This window comes from Chiloscyllium plagiosum, chromosome 42, assembly GCF_004010195.1.
Source record: "Chiloscyllium plagiosum isolate BGI_BamShark_2017 chromosome 42, ASM401019v2, whole genome shotgun sequence".
In the NCBI taxonomy this organism is placed as follows: Eukaryota; Metazoa; Chordata; class Chondrichthyes; order Orectolobiformes; family Hemiscylliidae; genus Chiloscyllium; species Chiloscyllium plagiosum.
Window position 1 is genome coordinate 15,804,487 of NC_057751.1, and position 18,464 is coordinate 15,822,950.

At 48.5% G+C, this 18,464-nt stretch overlaps 2 protein-coding genes across 2 annotated transcripts in view; one reads left to right on the forward strand and one right to left on the reverse strand.

Annotated features, from left to right (window-relative positions):
- LOC122542980 (myoferlin-like) overlaps nt 1-18,464 on the reverse strand; it is a gene marked incomplete at its 5' end in the record, with an annotated part of 121,844 nt that overhangs the window by 71,277 nt on the left and 32,103 nt on the right. Inside the window, 3 exons of the mRNA XM_043681124.1 lie at nt 1,285-1,287; nt 13,960-13,994; nt 17,985-18,325. Of these exons, the coding sequence (XP_043537059.1) occupies nt 1,285-1,287; nt 13,960-13,994; nt 17,985-18,325 (379 nt within the window). The remainder of the gene's footprint in view (nt 1-1,284; nt 1,288-13,959; nt 13,995-17,984; nt 18,326-18,464) is intronic.
- LOC122543181 (myoferlin-like) lies at nt 629-13,892 on the forward strand. The gene is made up of 6 exons (XM_043681604.1): nt 629-1,584; nt 2,675-2,718; nt 5,043-5,119; nt 7,741-7,856; nt 9,614-9,727; nt 13,377-13,892. Exons 3-6 carry the CDS (start codon nt 5,104-5,106, stop codon nt 13,611-13,613), a joined length of 483 nt encoding a protein of 160 aa, XP_043537539.1. The 5' UTR covers nt 629-1,584; nt 2,675-2,718; nt 5,043-5,103; the 3' UTR covers nt 13,614-13,892.

Genomic DNA, 18,464 nt, shown 5'->3' on the forward strand with positions numbered 1-18,464 from the left:
ACTCCTGCACCTATTGTCTATTGTCTATTATCTTCCAGCCTTCTGAACACACTGTTGTCTTCAGCAATTCTTAACCACAATCTCTGCCCCCATTTTGTTTGCTTGTTTTGGGACTTTTCTTATTTTCTTTTCCTTCTTTTAATCAGCAGCGCACCTCCGCGAGACATACTTTGTTTATTATTCTGACCCCGTCTCCATTCATGATGGCTCTGGAAGACCTACTGTTCAGTTGTTCAGTCTGTCCTGTTTTCCACCTTATCACCAATTTTCCCTTTTTGTCCTTGTCACACTCAACCCCGGCTCAAACTGATTGCTGTTTCTTTTAAAATCTTTCCCAGTCCTGGGAATCATCGAATCCCAGCAGTGTGGAAGCAGGCCAATTGGCATCAAGTTCACACTGACCCGCCGAAGTGCATCCCACCCAGGCCAACCTCCCTATCGCTGTAACGCTGCATTTCCCAGAGCCAATCCACCCAGCCTGCACGTCCCTGGACACTGTGGGCAATGCAGCATGGCCAATCCATGCTAACCCGCACATCTTTGGACTGTGGGGGGAAACCAGAGCACCCAGAGGAAACCCACACAGACACTGGGAGAATGTGCAAACTCCACACACACAGAATCGAACCTGAATCCCTAGCATGGTGAGGGAGCAGTGCTAACCACTGTGCTGCCATTGGGCCTGAAAGGTTAACTGTTTCACTCTCAACAGAGAATATTTCCAGCACTTCTGCTTTTTATTTCTGCAGTCCACAAATGCAGCCTCACACCAACGACAGAGGTTGCACCCTACTGGAGCTTGGTTCACCATTCCTCCATCTCGTACTCTCAGAGACATGTACGGCACAGACAGTGGTCATTCAGCCCACAGTGTCCGCAACAGTCAGCAGAAATCTGACTACACTAATCTCTTCGTTCCACCTCTTGGCCCGTGGTCCTAGAGGCTGTGACAAGTTGAATGCCTGGATACTGCTAAATATTACAAGTGGTTCCGACTCAGCCACCAAGTGTGTTCCAGGCTCCCTCCACCGTCTGGGTGGAAAAAAAATTCTCTTCCTCAACTCTCCAATTTGTCTCCTGCCTCTTAGCTTAAATCTATCCTCCTAGTTGTTGTCCCCAATACTGATGGGAAGTGTGCCTTCCCATCCATGCTACCAATGCCAATCAAAACTGTACAAACCTCTATCAGGTCCCCTCTCGATCTTTGCTGCTCAAAATAGCGTCAGTCTACCCAATTATTCCTCATAGCTCGGACCTTGCAGCCCAGGCCACATCCTGGTAAACCTTCTGTGCACCCAGTGTAAACGCATGTTCCTGGTCATGCGATGAATAGACGTGCACTCAATACTTCACTGGTTCCTATCTGTGATGGTCTTCTAAAGGCGGAGGGTTAAATGGGACTTAACGGGAAAGTGGCCTATCTGTGATGGTCTTCCAACCGTTGAGGGTTAAATGGGACTTAATGGGAAAATAACTGGTGCAAGGTAGGAATTTGATGCTCTATTCTTCTCGCAGATAGCGACAAAGGTTGTTGAGAACCATATAAATCCTGAATGGAACCAAGTGATCTACCTGAAGAGCAGGGTGAGTTTCCCACGATCCCGTTTCCATCCCACACCCACACTCACAGGTCACACAGGGTGAGGGTTAGTGCAACTGTGCACAGAGCTGCAGTGATACCTGCCCATGGAGAGGCTGCTTGTGTGAAAGAGTTGATGCACTGGTTATGGTATTAACCCTTGAAGGAGTTTAAAATCAGAGAGGTAAAACCCGGAGGTCTGTGTTCAGCTATTTAATGCCAATCTGGCCATCACTGGGGTGAAAGGGGTTACGTGATGAAGACTTGCATAGCCTGGTTTGTGTTTCCTTTCATATGGGAGACCTAAAAGGGGCAATCTGCTAACATTTGACAAACTACAATCGTAAAATCCCTAGAGTGTGGAAACAGGCCATTTGGCCCTTTGAGTACAGACCGCACCTCTGACCAGCATCTCACCCAGCATTCCTGGTGAAGGGCTTATGCCCGAAACATCGATTCTCCTGCTCCTCAAATGCAGCCTGACCTGCTGTGCTTTTCCAGCACCACACTGTTGACTCTCACCCAGACCCACCATATTACCCCAACTCTAACCCTGCATGTCCCATGACTAACCCATCTAACCTGCGCATCGCTGGACAATGTGAGCATTATAACCTGGCCAATCCACCCGAACCTGCACATTTTGGGACTGTGGGAGGAAACCAGAGCACCCACAGGAAACCCATACAGACACTTGGAGAATGTGCAAACTCCACACAGACAGCCACCCAAGGGTGGAATCAAACCCGAGTCCCTGGCGCTAACCACTGAGCAACAGTGCTGTCTGATCTAGTCAGGAGTGTTCACAGATGACCAAAAGGGTTTGATTGGATAGATCGAGAGCTGATGCCCACGCCACTTGGCTGCAATGGGGAATCAGCTTGATGTATCCGATATTGAGGCAATAATGTGGAGGAGTGTTAGCCAGACAGCCAAAGCGGATGGATGGTATAGCTTAGACACAGAACGGGAATGAAATCAGGTTTCTCATCAGCAAAACGCTGCACTGTCAGGACAGGGTCCCACAGGGTTTGGGATTCAGGAATGTTGCCGAGCTCTTGATGAAGTCATTGTTTGTGTTTATTCTCTCCACAGTTTCCCTCCTTGTGTGAGAGTATTCGCTTCACGGTGTGTGAACGGTAAGTGAGAGGTTGCTTCTTGCACTCTTCCAGCTGGGAAGGGCTACACCTTGGGCTGTGAGAGCTGATGCTCCCTTTGCAAGACTCCTGTAACCTATGGCTGGGTGTTACAGTCTGCCCCCACAGTGTGTGTTTTTGGAAGAGGTTGTTAAGGGGCCACTTAGAAGAGAAGTGACAGCAAGCCCATCCCCTGGTCCAGTCCCAATAATCCTGGTTGCTGAAATCAGCAGCTCGCCTGACATACTAAAAGCAATAGCCAGGGGGCAATAGTAGAGCATGTTACCAAGCTGGTTGTTTCATATTACTCAGTCCAGAAGTTGGTCAGCGATGGGAGACGCGAGGAGCCACTATTTCAATAAAAGTAACAGTGGGAAGGAAGAAATGTAGAAACTAGCTGCCAGAGTTCTTTCTGTCGGGTCATGGCTGACCTTCGTTGTCAATGTCATATGCCTGCTCTCTCCCATACCACTCGATACCTTTAAAATCCAAACATTTATCTCTCTGATTCTTGAATAGATTGGGTGATCCAGCCTCCACGCTCTCCAGTGGTAGAGAATTCCACAGGTTCACTAACCTTAGGGTGAATAAATGTTTCCTCATCTCAGTCCTATATTGGGAGTGTTACCCACTGAATGAGTCCACTCCCCAGGCTTCTGTCTGCACAGCACATATGAGGCACACCGCATTAATAATGTCAATACAAATCTCAAATGCAGGAGGAAGGCTAGGACTGGAATAAGGAAGGCTAAGAGGAAGCCAGAGGAAAGGATGGCAGACTGCGCTAAAAGAAACAGCAAAATGCTGTTAGAAAATATAATTAGTAAAAGATGATTGAAGAATAGAGTGGGGCAGGATAAGCCGCTCACTGAAGCAAAGGGAATGGCAGAGTTCAAAATTAACACTTTGCTTCTGTCTTTAATAAATCAGAAAATGATGACAATAGCCCAGTTAAAAATGTTGGTGTTCAGCAACTGAGCTGTATGGGGCTAGATAAGGGAGAGGTGCTATAAAGGCTGGCAGCACTCCCAAGGAGAGAAGTTTCCAGGCCTGGATGGGATGCATCCCAGATTGCCAAGAGAGATGAGGGAGCTAGTTGTGGAGTCATTGATAGAATTTTTCCAGGCCTCTCTGAACACAGGATCAGTCCCGGAGGGTGTGGAGGATTGCAAATGTGACGCTGCTGTTTAAGAAAGGGCCAAAGGATAACTCGGGAAACTACAGACCTGTCAAAATGATATCAGTAGTGGGGATATGGAGGCCATAATATGGAATAAGGTAAATATACACCTGAAGGAAAATAAGTTAATATTAGACAGTCAACATGGCTTTATCAAGGGCAGGCCACGTCTGACAAATTGATAAAGTTCTTTGAAGAGGTGACACAGGTAAAGGCTGTAGATGTTGTATTTTTGGGCTCTCAGAAAGCATTTGATATGGTGCTACACAGTGGGTGAGCTAAAAATACAAATCGTTGGTCAGACTCTGTTCGGACTGTTGCGGGCAACTTATTGAGGAAGGATGTTAAAGTGCTGGAGAGAGTGCAAAGGAGATTTACGAGAATTATATCAATAATGAGGAATTTTTAGATACACGGAAAGATTAGAGAGCTTGGTCCTTTCCCCTTGGAGCAGAGAAGATTAAGAGGGGACCTTATTGAGGTGTTCAAAATTATGAACAGCTTTGACAGGGTTAAGAAGGTTATTCTGTTTATGTCAGTAACAAGTGGGTCACAGTTTCAAGATTGTCAGCAAGGAGTGAGATAAGGACAGACTTATTTACTCAGAGAGTTGTTGGGATTTGGACTGAGCTACCTGGGAGAGTGGTGCAGGTGGATTCTGTAGAAGGTTTCAAAGGAGAGCTGGATGTATATTTGAACAGAATGCATTTGGAGAGCTACTGAGATTGAACTGGTATATGGAACTAGCTGGACAGCTCTTTTGGAAGTCAGGACAGACATGAGGATTAAGTAGCCTCGTCCTGTATAATATTACGATTCTATTACTTAGACTGCTGGGGAGTGGGTCACAAACTTTCTTTAAATGCTGTACAGTTACAACAGTTACCTGTGTTAATCTCGGCAGCGATAGCCACAGCCCCCTCGATCTCCCTTCTGTCTGTTGAGGCAATATGACACACACTCGGAAAATTATCAAACACAGTTCGCAAGTACTCTATTAAAGTTCATGGCGATTGTAATGGTTGTGGGACATGTCAGAGTGTACTTGGTGTTTTAAAATGCTAAAACGTGTAGTTTGACCGATACCGTGCCCCATCCCCGGCCCTGTTCCCAGGTCACTAAGACTTTTTGTGGTCACTACTTTCAGGAAGAGTGCTGTGAAAAGCCACCCCGTAGGAACAACACACCTGAGCATCTCAAAGATCTCGATGACAGGGTCAGAAGGTAAGGAATGTTACAGGTTCACCAGGAGCTTCCTGCGACAGCTTCACCTTTCAGGTCAGTTGTGACCTTGGCTTCTATTTTTCCACCGAACATGTCCCTGGACTCTCCACACCGGCTTGGTTCTGATGACGAGCTCTTTGTGAGATTGTGAGGAGATAGTGAGGGCTACAGGTGCTGGAGATCAGAGTCGAAGAGTGTGGTGCTGGAAAACACCCGTCGACTTTGTGAGATTGTGCCAAGTCAGATCTGTGAGTGCAGAGGCATGGCATGACACTTAAGAATGCTTTGCTTTCTTTGGCATCTTTCTTATCCCCAGGATGTCCCCAGGCGGAGAAGGGAGTACTTCTCAACAAGCAGTAACTGTCAGGAGAGCAGTGCGGCCAATTCGTGCACACATCCAACTCCCTCAGCCGGCAGATCATTGACCAGCTTACCTGGTTTGAAGTGTTAGTAAGGAAGTGAATGTTAGCCAGTACTGCTGGGGAGGACTCCTGAGTACCCCTGTTGGGATCTTGTACGTCCCCCAGAGGGGGCAGATGGGAAAGGCAGCATCTCAGACAGTCCAGCACTCTGACAGTACTGAAGGTGGGAGTGCCTGCCTGGATTTTGATGCCCTGTCTTCAGGATCAGAGCAGAACACAGATGGCCATTTGATTGAACTGAGATCCCGATCGACCTAAGGTAACCACAATACCCTTGTGTCCACATCTGTGGCCGTTCTGACCTCGATCTTACATTCAGGATCTCACTTGTGATGCCCAACAGTTTAGTGAAGACCTGTACATCTATCCTTGGTTACCTCATTCAAAGAGTCATAGAGTCATACAGCATGGAAACAGACCCTGAGGTCTATGTGATCTGTGCTGACTAAGTCTCCCAAACTAAGCTACAGCCACTTGTCCCTGTTTGACCCATATCCCTTGAAACTTTACCTATTAATTTATCTGTCCAAATATCTTTTAAATGTTGTAACTGTACCTGCATCTACCACTTCCTTTGGTAGTTTGTTCCACATTTGAACCACCCTCTGTGTGAAAACATTGCCCCTCAGGTCCCTTTTAAATCTTTTCCCTCTCACCTTAAAAATATGCCCCAGTTGTGACCTTACCCACCCTCAGCGAAAAGACACCTGCCATTCACCTTACCTATACCGCTAACGATCTTATAGCCTCGTGTAAGGTCACCCCTCAACCTTCAAGGAGAAAGTGAGGGCTGCAGATGCTGGAGATCAGAGCTGAAAATGTGTTGCTGGAAAAGCGCAGCAGGTCAGGCAGCATCCAAGGAACAGGAGAATCGACGTTTCGGTCATAAGCCCTTCTTCAGGAATGAGGAAGGGCTTATGCCCGAAACGTCGATTCTCCTGCTCCTTGGATGCTGCCTGACCTGCTGCGCTTTTCCAGCAACACATTTTCACCCCTCAACCTCCTGTGTTCCAGTGAGAAAAATTCCAGCCTATCTGCCCTCTCCTTATAACTCCGATCCTCTAGTCCTGGCAACGTGTTGGTAAATATTTTCTGAACCCTTTCTTGGGAGTCATGATGGGGGTGGAGAGAATGGCAGGGAAGGGATGTTGCTTGAGAGAGTGTAGGGGCACAATGTACACTCTGACCTGATGCGCCCAGTGTTTGACATTAGATATCCATCCAATCCGTGTCTCTCATTATCTCACATACTTCTCTGAGGTCACCCCTCAGCCTCCAACGCTCTAGCGATAGCAATCCAAGTTTGTCTAACTTCTCCTCGTAGCAAATACGCTCCAATCCAGGCAACATCTTTGTAAATAGTTCGACCCTTTCTGAAACATCAAATGATAAATTGGCTTTCTGAAAATGTTGATGCAGTCGTGATGTCTCGTTCTGTAGAACGTATCAACCAACTAAATGACACGGTGAAATTGGGCCTTTTAATTGGATTTATTGTCCAAACTGACATGGCTGCAATGTCGATCTTGATTCAGTGAGACTGTGCATTCTCAATTACCTTATACTTTCCATTGTATGTTAAAATTAGGACTAAGAATAGATCATTCAGCCCAGCGAGCTTCCTTTGACATACACCACTATTATGTCTAATTTGATAGTGGCTGCAACTTCACTTTCCTCTGTAGTATCCCCCCCAGTAATCATCAGCTCTATTCCTGATGAAGGGCTTTTCCCCGAAACGTTTATTTTCCTGCTTCTCGGGTGCTGTCTGACCTGCTGTGCATTTCCAGCACCACTCTAAACTACAGAATAATATTAGCAGACTTCACGACAGACTGATGAATCAGTACACGGGACAGAAACAGACCATTCGGCCCTTCTGATTTGTGCCAGTATTTATGAACCCTCCTGTCTGCTGCTTCATCACACTCCGTCAGCAGACCCTTCTATTCATTTCTGCCTCTTGCACTAATCTATTTTCCCTGTCAAAGTTATTCACGGTGTTTCGGTGGGTTCCACAGACTGAGCATAGGTTTCTCCTGACTTAGCTATTGGGCTTATTAATGACCGTCGTTTATGAAGGACCCTGACACTCTGCTTCGGCCTACACCTCCTTGCATGTCCTGCTGCCCGTGGCTACTGCGTTGGAGCCTCGCTTTCCGAGTCGGTAATAACGCACATTGTTTTCTAATCGAGCAGACGATGAGACGCCCGGGTTCCTGCCAACGTTTGGGCCGTGCTTCCTGAACCTGTATGGGAGCCCCCGGGAAGGATTGGACGGTTCAGACAAATACGATGAGCTGAACCTCGGAAAGGTGACTGGCTTTGTTTCTCTTTCCTGAATGACGTGGGGCAAGGTTTGACCCGTCTGTGGCTTCGGCGGTTTCAAAGAGGGTAAAAAAGGCCAATTCACATTAAGGGCAGTGCTGCGTCTGTCATGGGACAGGAAGTATCCATTTGGCCCATTATTCCTATGCTGGCTTTTTCAAAGAGCTCACTTCATTTCTTTCTGATCCTGTCCCCTGTAAATGCAAGGTTTGATTGTAAGTTCCAAATATATATCCACTGACTCATCAAGCAGTGCATCTCGGATCACACTTTGGTGTTTTAAAAAAACTTCTCATCCTGACCTCCAATGTTTTGGACCTGTTCCCTCACTGCTAATCCCCTTGTTCGTGGGAACGGTTTCCTGCAAAATATTTTTGATCATTATCTCTCAATTTCTTTTGTCAGACAGTATGCAACAAGGCCTAGGCAATGTTGTGTCTTGGACTGATAAGTGGCAAGTAAAATTTGCAACTCACAAGTTCCAGGCAATGACGCCCCTATCCTCGAACCACCTGCTCTTGACATTCAACAGCATCCCCATCATAAAATTCGACCCCCTCTGCCACCGGCCGCTGTAACTTTCTGGGGAATTACTGTTAATCTGAAACTCAACTGGACTAGCCATATAAGTACAGTGGCTGCAAGAGCAAGTCAGAGGCTGGGAATAACTCCCCAAAGTCTGACCATAATTCGCAAGGCACAAGTCAGGAGTGTGTGAGAGAATACTCCCCACTTGCCCTGGATGAGTGTAGCTCCAGCAACACTCGAGAAGTTCGATATCATCCAGGACAAAGCAGCCAACTTGTATGGCACCACAAATATTCAGTTGCATCAATGTGTGCCATCTACAAGGTGCATTGCTGCAACTCATCCTTCAGCACACATCCCAGACCCACGGCCTCTTTCATTTACAAGGGCAAGGGAACCCCACTCTCTCTGCAAGTTCCCCTCTGAGTCACTCACCGTCCCGACTTCGAAAAATATCGCCCGTTCCTTCAGTGTCGCTGGGTCAGAATCCTGGGACTCCCTCCCTCAGGGCACTGTCCCTGCACGACATGGATTGCAGCGGTAGAAGATGGCTCAGCCCCCCCACCACCTTGTTAAGGGGGCAATTAGGGGGAACAGGGCGTTAAATGCTACTCCCGCCAGTGACATCCACATCTAAGATTAAGTGGATTTTGAAAAAAATGTGTTTTTAAAGTTCGTAGGCTTGTCAGAGAATGGGTGGACACTGCAGAAATTCAAGGTAGACTCATACAAGAGGCGGGCCTTCGCTTCAACAGGGTGAGTCAGTATAGGGAGAAGAATGTTTCACCCTCAGGATGTTTGAGAGTGAAGAGTACAAAGTATTTAACTTCATTGGGAGAGGCCGAGAGGGGTGTGTTTATCAGGGAAAGATGGGTCTCCGTAACAGAAGAGTTCATTTCTGTCTGTTCCAATGGGAGCAACAGAATATTCGGATGATGGTCAAAGCTATTAAGGAAACAAGAGGAGGTACAGTGTGTTCAAGGGCGGAGATGTGGAGAAAGATTCACTTGAGTTCAGGGACTAGCTGGGAAGGAATAGCTGGAATGAATGATGGTTCAGTGGTTATCCTGCTTAAGTATGCATTTAATTTTCAACACAAAAGGGCTTAGATGGGCGTGCTTGGTTGAACAAATTGCACAGTGAAGTGTTGAGATGAGATCTGGCACATCATCTTCGTGTAACACTCTGACTTTTCTCCTCACGCTCTCGCTCACAGAGTGAAGGAGTCGCCTATCGAGGGAGGATTTTGATAGAATTGGTCACGAGGATGGACGAGACCTCGGGGAAAACCATTGACGACCTGTTGCTCGAAGATTTCTCGATTGTACAGGTATTCGTGCCGTAAAGCTGTCCTTTTCCAGAATTGGTCCTTGGTTTGATTCCGAGCATGGGGAATTGAGGATTTCTTGTGTGTAAGAGTGAGTGTTTGTTTGAGTGCTCCTGTTGCTGCGAGCAGAAGGATTAAGTGCTGCTGCTGTTAATTTACCAATGGCGGCATTTGGTTTGACCAACATTGTGTTCCTTCAGTCTACTCGAAGTCAAGTTTCATTTTGTTTGGTCATGAGAAGTGGAAGGTGAGGAGTTCTGTGTCTCCACTTGGTTGGGTGGAAGTTTCCACGTCTTTTCACAAGCGTTCAAGGCTCTCTCCTTGCCTCTGTCATTTGCAATTGGTGATGCTCCTTCTTCCCATATCAATAGAGACAGAGAGAGAAAGAATGTCTGCTGTCCACCAATCTGCCTGCCTTTTTGTTCAGGCTCCAGTGTTGAATAAAGGAATCCTGATGAGGCAACACAAGGGAAGTAATTTGGCCCATCTAGCCTGTGTTGGAGCGATCCAGTTATACCCACTGCTCTTCCCCCCTGCCCCCTACCCCTGCATCACCGGGTCCTGCAGCTGCCTTCCACCACAATCAGTTGTTAGGCTCCCTTTTGAAAGTTTGTGGGCAGCACGGTGGCACAGTGGTTAGCACTGCTGCCTCACAGCGCCAGAGACCCGGTCAGATGACTGACTGTGTGGAGTTTGCACATTCTCCCTGTGTCTGCGTGGGTTTCCTCCCACAGTCCAAAAATGTGCAGGTTAGGTGAATTGGCCATGCTAAATTGCCCGTAGTGTTAGGGGCAGAAGTAAATGTAGGGGAATGGGTCTGGGTGGGTTGCGCTTCGGCGGGTCGGTGTGGACTTGTTGGGCCGAGGGCCTGTTTCCACACAGTGAGTAATCTAATCTAATCTAATCTAATCTTACTAAGATTTTAGCTTTATTGTCACGCGTACTCAAGTACAGGAAGTGTACAGTGTCGCCATCTTAGGTATGAAGTTACCTAGCTACAAAAACGTAGGTACTACTGATCATCAATCACATTTTCCTTTCACCATCTCTGCTGTAAGGTGAGCAACCCCCCTGCTCTGCTTCTCCACATAATTGAAGGCCTTCATTGCGCTGAACTGTTTAAGGAAATTTGCTCTCGTTCATGGTTTTGCACAACCCAGCTACCCCTCAAGTCACCAAGCTGCTGAAACCCTTTCTCAGGCCTTAGTCACCTCAAGACGTGACTATTTCGACACTTCACTGATTGACCTCCCATCTTCACGGACAGTAATTTGTCCGAACCAGTCCCTTTGTATTTTTAATCAGACCAAGCCTGTAAGCCAGGTTCTCATTGACCAACATTGGCTCCTGGTCTGGCACAACCTTGAAGCTCTCATTTTCAAATACCTCATGATGTTGCACCCTCTCTATCTCTGCTGACTCCTTTGTCATTGCTGGTAACATAGTGGCCATGTTACTGGAATAGCGATCCTGGACTAATGACACTTGGGTTCTCACTTCCACTGTGGCAACTGGAGTTCACGGATGTCCTTCAGGGAAGGAAATCTGCAACCCTTACCCGGTCTGGCCTACTCAGCGATGTGAACAAGCCGACCCAGGCACTCACTTTTATCAAACCACGACAGAGTGAGGCACTGTGCGTAAACTTTAAGGCACACAGTCTGCAGCGGTTCAAGAAGCTTCTCAGCAGCTTAGAGCTGGGCAACAGAAATGAAACCGGTATCCCATGAATGAGGTTGAAACCAAGTCCTCCTCCTCCCTGAGCCCCTCAGGAATTCCCCCTCCCTTTATCCCTTATTTAAAACCCACCACTGTGTTGTTGTCCAGTTTCCTGAGGTGGCTCTGTTCTATCTGATTATGCTTTCCTCATGTTAATATTGCTATATAGTGGGCGGCACGGTGGCACACTGGTTAGCACTGCTGCCTCACAGCGCCAGATACCCGGGTCTCCAGTTTCCTCCCACAGTCCAAAGATGTGCAGGTTAGGTGAATTGGCCACGCTAAATTGCCCGTAGTGTTAGGTAAGGGGTAAATGTAGGGGTATGGGTGGTTTGCGCTTCGGCGGGTCGGTGTGGACTTGTTGGGCCGAAGGGCCTGTTTCCACACTGTAATGTAATTTAAAAAAATACCTGCAAGCTGTTGTAATTATTACTTACTTGGCATGCAAGTGGGTGTCAGGTTATTGATTGACAGGGTAGATGCAATGGGGGATCAGGGCTCAGCATACGTAGTGTCCCTGTTTCTGGGTCAGGAGACCCAGGTTGAAGTCCCACCTGCTCCAGAGGTGAGTAACAACATTTCTGAACATGTTGATTAAAAATGTAATTGGGGAGAATCAGAGGGTGCTTTGGCACAGCTGCAGTAACCCTCTCTCTGGGCCTGAAGGTCCTGTGTTCAGGTATCACATTGGGATGTGACTGGTTGATCTTGTAATGGAGAAAGTGAGGATTGCAGATGCTGGGGATCAGAGCTTAAAAATGTGTTGCTGGAAAAGTGCAGCAGGTCAGGCAGCATCAAAGGAGAAGGAGAATCGACGTTTCGGGCATAAGCCCTTCTTCCTGGACTTATGCCCAAAACGTCGATTCTCCTTCTCCTTTGATGCTGCCTGATCTTGTAATGCACAAAGGGAGAAACAGATGGGACTGGTCCAAAGATGTGTAGGTTAGGGTGGATTGGCCATGCTACATTGTCTATGATGTACAGGGATGTGCAGGTTTTGGTAGATTGGCCATGCTAAATTACCCATAATGTCCAGGGATTAGATTACTTACAGTGTGGAAATAAGCCCTTCGGCCCAACAAGTCCACACCGACCCGCCGAAGCGCAACCCACCCATACCCCGACATTTACCCCTTACCTAACACTACGGGCAATTTAGCATGGCCAATTCACCTGACCTGCACATTTTTTTTGGACTGTGGGAGGAAACCGGAGCACCCGGAGGAAACCCACGCAGACACGGGGAGAACGTGCAAACTCCACACAGTCAGTCGCCTGAGGCGGGAATTGAACCCGGGTCTCTGGCGCTGTGAGGCAGCAGTGCTAACCACTGTGCCACCATGCCGCCCAGGTTAGGGTAGATTGGCCATGCTAAATTACCCATAATGCCCAGGGATGTACAAGTTACGGTGGATTGGCCATGTTAAATTACCCATAGTGTTCAGGGATGTGTATGTTAGGGTAGATTGGCCATGCTAAATTACCCAGAGTGTTCAGGGACGTGCAGGCTAGGGTGGATTGGCCATGCTAAATTATTCCCTAGTGTTCAGGGATGTGCAGGCTAGGGTGGATTGGCCGTGCTAAATTACCCACAATGCTCAGGGATGTGCAGGTTAGAGTGGATTAGCCATGCTGCAGTACCCATAGTGCCCAGGGATGTGCAGGTTAGGGTGGATTGGCCATGCGACATTACCCATGGTGTCCAGGGATGTGCAGGTTAGGGTGGATTAGCCATAGGAATTGCAGGGATAGGGTAGGGAGTGGGATGCTGTTCGGAGGGTTGGTCTGGACTCAACTGGCCGAATGACCTGCTTGCACGCTGAAGGCGTTCCATCGTGTGTGAAAGGAGCTGTACTACTGCATTACAAAGAAAGCTTCTTGGTTGTCTGTACCTCCGACAAAGTGAAGGCTCTCTTTGATTTGCCACTTTCAGAGATACTTGCACAGGCGGCGGTACAGTCTCTGCGTCGTGTTCTACTCAGCTACGCAAATGCAGGAGGTGAAGGAGCCCGTCCAGTTTGAGGTCAGCGTGGGCAATTACGGCAATAAGTTTGACAAGTCGTGCAAGCTGCACGCCTCCACAACACAGTACAGCCACGCCGTGTTTGATGGTAAGTGGTTGCCTCGGGTACACGGAGGGCTATGCGCTAACAGAACGATAAAGGCTTAACACTGTGCCGAACTCTCTACATCCAACAAAGCATGTGTGGTGAAATTCGGATCTCCGATGGGCAAAATTCTTCCTTTGATCCCTATTCCATCTTCGCCTCCTTCACGTCTCCCAATGCCCCATTCCAACCTGACACCCATTCCCAGCGACGCTAGCACAGAAGGTACAGGCAGTGGTGTGTTACACCTCGCTGAAGGAGTCAGTGTGTTTCAGTGGCAACACTCATTGTTACATGCCTGCAGCTTTGGATGTTTATTTCCCTCAGCTGCCTCCCACTGTTGTACTGCCAGCCGTTGACAGATGTTGGAAGGATTTGCGGGTCGATGTTTGACATGTTTGGCCCCACCATGAACACAGTTCGAGACAAAGAAACTGCAGATTCTGGAATCGAAGCGAGACAAGCAGGAAGCTGAAAGAACAGAGCAAGCCAAGCAGCCTCCGGAGGTGGAGAAGTCAACCTTTCTTTGGGTATAATCCTCGTTAACTTCTCCACCTCCTGATGCTGCCTGACTTGCTGTGTTCTTCCAGTCTCCTGTTTGTCTACCTGTCATGAACACCGCTTCAAGTCAAGCTCCAATCTGGAGCTCCCGGCCCAGAGGCTGGGACTCTACCACTGCTCAACAAGGCCTCCCAAGTATGTGGTACCAAATAATGTGCCCAACAGGGAAGGCAGGAGAACACTTTCAGTCCAGACAAGGGAGGGAATGTGGCACTTGCTGCATAATTCCATCAAATAATTGGAGCTGCGAGTCAAAAACCTTAAAATTCACTCCGATAATCACAAAAAAAGCCATGTTTTGCTTTGCCAAGGAAATCCTTTGCGTCCTCATGCAATCTCCCCAAGTTGGCGGTGAAGGAGATGACATCAGTAGATTAGATTCCCTACAGTGTGGAAACAGGCCCTTCGGCCCAACCAGTCCACACCGACCCTCCGAAGAGTAACCCACCCAGACCCATTTCCCTCTGACTAATGCACCGGACTAATGGGCCATTTAGCACGGCCAATTCCCCCTAACCTGCACATCTTTGGACTGTGGGAGGAAACCGGAGCATCTGGAGGAAACCCACACAGACACGGGGAGAATGGGCAAACTCCACACAGACAGTCGCCCAAGGCTGGAATTGAACCTGGGACCCTGGTGCTGTGAGGCAGCAGTGCTAACCACTGAGCGACCGTCCCGCCTCAATGTAAAGAAAACTGATGTAAAAGCACGAAGGAGACTGGAATGCAAACCTTTGGTCATAAGATGAGATGAGGAAGGGTGGGAAGAGATTTCCCTGGCACTGGCATCGACTTGATGGGCCCACAGGCCATTTCTGTGCTTTAAATACAGTGTAATGTTCCCTGATGAGAATCATAGAATCCCTACAGTATGGAGGCGCGTCATTTGGACTATCGAGTCCACGCCGACCCTCTGAAGACCATCTCACCCAGACCCAACCTCCCCCAACTCTGTCCCTATAACCCCGCATTTCCCATTGCTAACCACATCCCTTAGCACTACGGGGCAATTTAGCACGGCCAATCCACCCTAACCTGCACATCCCTTGGCACTATGGGTAATTCAGCACGGCCAATCCACCCCAACCTGTACATCCCTCGGCACTATGGGTAATACAGCACGGCCAATCCACCCCAACCTGCACATCCCTCGGCACTATGGGTAATTCAGCACGGCCAATCCACCCTAACCTGCACATCCCTGAGCACTATGGGTAATTCAGCATAGCCAATCCACCCTAACCTGCACATCTTTGGACTTTGGGAGGAAGCACCTGAGGGCAACCCACGCAGACACAGGGGGACAATGTGCAAACTCCGCACAGACAGTCACCCCCTGAGGGTGGAATCGAACCTGGGTCCCTGCCGCTGTGAGACACTGAACCACTGTGCCTGCCCCACAGGTCGCTGAAAAAGCCTACGTTCGCCTGAGGGCAACAAAAAGTGTTAGTGGAATCTGGCTCACCTTCGTTTCTTGCTTCCTCCCGGCACTTGCAAAGCACGGCCAAAGGATCCAACTGCACATGATGCTTGCAGACAGTCATTGGGGGCGGGGGGCACTAATCTCTCCCGGTCTCCGTGTCGTTGCAGGTAACTATTATTACTACCTGCCCTGGTGCGACACAAAGCCAGTGGCCGCCCTGACATCACACTGGGAGAACATCGAGCACAGGCTGGACAGGTTGAACATCCTCCTCAAAATCATTGACAAGCTGGTGAGTGCCCACTGTGCAGGGCGAAGCAGAGTGGGGCTCTTTCAGAACACTTCTGACGTCACTCAGTTTGTCTCTCTCTTCCCCAGCAGATATTTCCAGCTGCTCCCCCTTTTCCGATTCCTGAGGGGCTCTTCTCACTGCTCCCCCATCCTGTTCGAGCCTCCCTCAGAGTAGTTTGACCAGACGCACTTCACTGTGCAGATGGAGGGAAACTGCAGCAGAGAGTATTGGGAGGCGTGGACTGCATGGGGGATCTCGTTCCTTCATTTGTTGTCTTCAGTTTTCAAATCAGTTCCACGCCATCCATTTCCCCCCGTTGTCCCACACCCATGTGAATACTGTCAGGACAGGAGGAGGCTGCTTAGCCAGTCTGGGGCCAGAGAGATCCCAAAGGCATCCCCGAATTGGAACCGGCCAGCCAACTAACAGGCACTAGTCCACGATGCGTGACGGTGGCAATTTACCCACTCCCAGCGGAGGTGGTAGAGGAGGGTTTGCCAATCTGATGGGCCTCTCTCAGTCATTCCTTATTCCAACAAAGCCAGCACACGGCTGCTAAGGGTCAACATTGCGCGAGAAATGTGGGCGCTCGTGGTGGGTATGGAGGTGCATCAGTGGGGACAGAAGTTTCTCAACTGGCTGTCAGTGGGCATGAGCAAACCGTGTGCTCGATGTTCCTCTGGAACACAGTGTCAGTTCCTGAGTTCAACCAGCACCAACTCAATGGTGCCTGCTCAGCGCTAGCACCTGTGAGGAATTTCTGCACCGCTGGCCCCTGCTTGGGTCGATTGGGTGGCTGTTGGTGTCGAGGGATATCGTCTTTGCCACACTGTTGGTGTTCTCACATTTTTTTTAAGAGAGCCAACCTGGAGGAGATCAGGACAACGTTGCCATCTGAAGGAAGTCGCCTCACTGGCATGTGGGTGAAGATGCTCGACAGGGTCGTGAAGGATTGCAAGTAGGTGCCAGACGCAACCAAATGCCCACAAAAAGTCCAATGGTTGGTTCAACACTTGGTCATTGGACACGGAAGGCCCTCTCTGGTTAGATTGAAACATTCCCTCTCCCCGTGGCACCTCTCAACACTTCTCTGTTGATTTTCTTTATTCATTCCTCGGATTTTATCATCGCTCCGGAGTGGGCATTTGTCACCCACCCCAGTCACCTTTGAACTGAGTAGCTTGCTGGGCCATTTCAGGGAGAAGAGTCACCCACATTATAGTCACCGAAACAAACCCTCCGGCCCAACCAGTCCGTGCTGACCCTAATCCCAAACGAAACTAGTCCCACCTGCCTGCTCCTGGCCCACATCCCTCCAAACCTTTCCTGTTCATGGATTATCCAAATGTCTTTTAAATGTTGTAATTGTGCCCACACCCACCACTTCCTCAGGACGTTCGTTCCACACGTGAACTACCCTCAGTGTAAGAACTTTGCCCCTCATGTCTTTTTAAAGTTTCTCTCCTTTCACCTTAAAAATGTGCCCCCTTGTCTTGAAATCCCTCAGCCGATGGAAAGACAACTCCCATTAATCCTATCTGTGCCCCTCATTATTTTATAAACCTCTATCAGGTCGCCTCTCAATCTCCTACTGTCCAGTCAAAAAAGTCCCAGCCTATCCAGCCTTTCTCTATAACTCAAACCTTCCATACCTGGCAACGTCCTGGTAAATCTCTTCTGAACCCTCTCCGGCTTAATAATATCCTTCCTATAAGAGGATGACCAGAATTGGACACAGTACTCCAGAAGAGGCCTCACTAATGTCCTGTACAACCTCAACATGACGTCCCGACTCCTATACTCAAAGGTCTGAGCAATGAAGGCAAGCGTGCCAAATGCCTTCTTCACCACCCTGTCGATATGTGAGACAAACTTCAAAGAATTATGTACCTGAACCCCCCTCGGTCCCTCTGTTCTACAACACTACCCAAGGCCCGACTTTTAATTGTATCTTATTGAGACTTGAAGGGCCAGATGGATTAGCAGAGATAGATGTTTGAAGACTGGTGCAGAAAAGGTAGCTGAAGGGTCTCTTCCCATGCTGTAATGCTCTGATTCTATCATTTGTGACGTCAAGTAGGATAGTAGCAATTCTCTGGTTTCCTGATGACTTACTTTATATTTTTAAGTCACGATAAAAGGCCAAGAACAGACTTGGCTTTGTAGATATTGACGCTTCATCACTTGGTGGTGACCCAATGGTGAATGACCCTGATTGGTACTCTTTGCTTGCCCTGTTTGTTGCAGTCGCTCCCTGCCACCGTTGAAAAGGCTTCCTCAAGTGACTGCCCTCGATCAGCAGCTGTATGACCAGCAGGTTTTGCTGCTTAAGAAGATCAGGAAGTCGGCAGAGAAGCTGAGAGACAGAAACATCAATGTGAAGGAAAAGCTGCCTGAAGTTGAAGAGTGGCTCGAGAGGCTGTCTGTACTGGCTGAGGAGGTTTGCTTTTGATACTGGCTGCAGGTGGAAGAGAGTGGGGTTTGCCCATGTTGTCCTTGTTGAAAGGAGGACATGTCGCAAAACAGAATTATAACCACTTCATTGTTTTGCGTTGTAGTTTAGGAAACATGGCACTCCCTTGGTACTGACCCTTTGACAGTGTGGCACTCCCTCAGCACTGATCCTCCGACAGT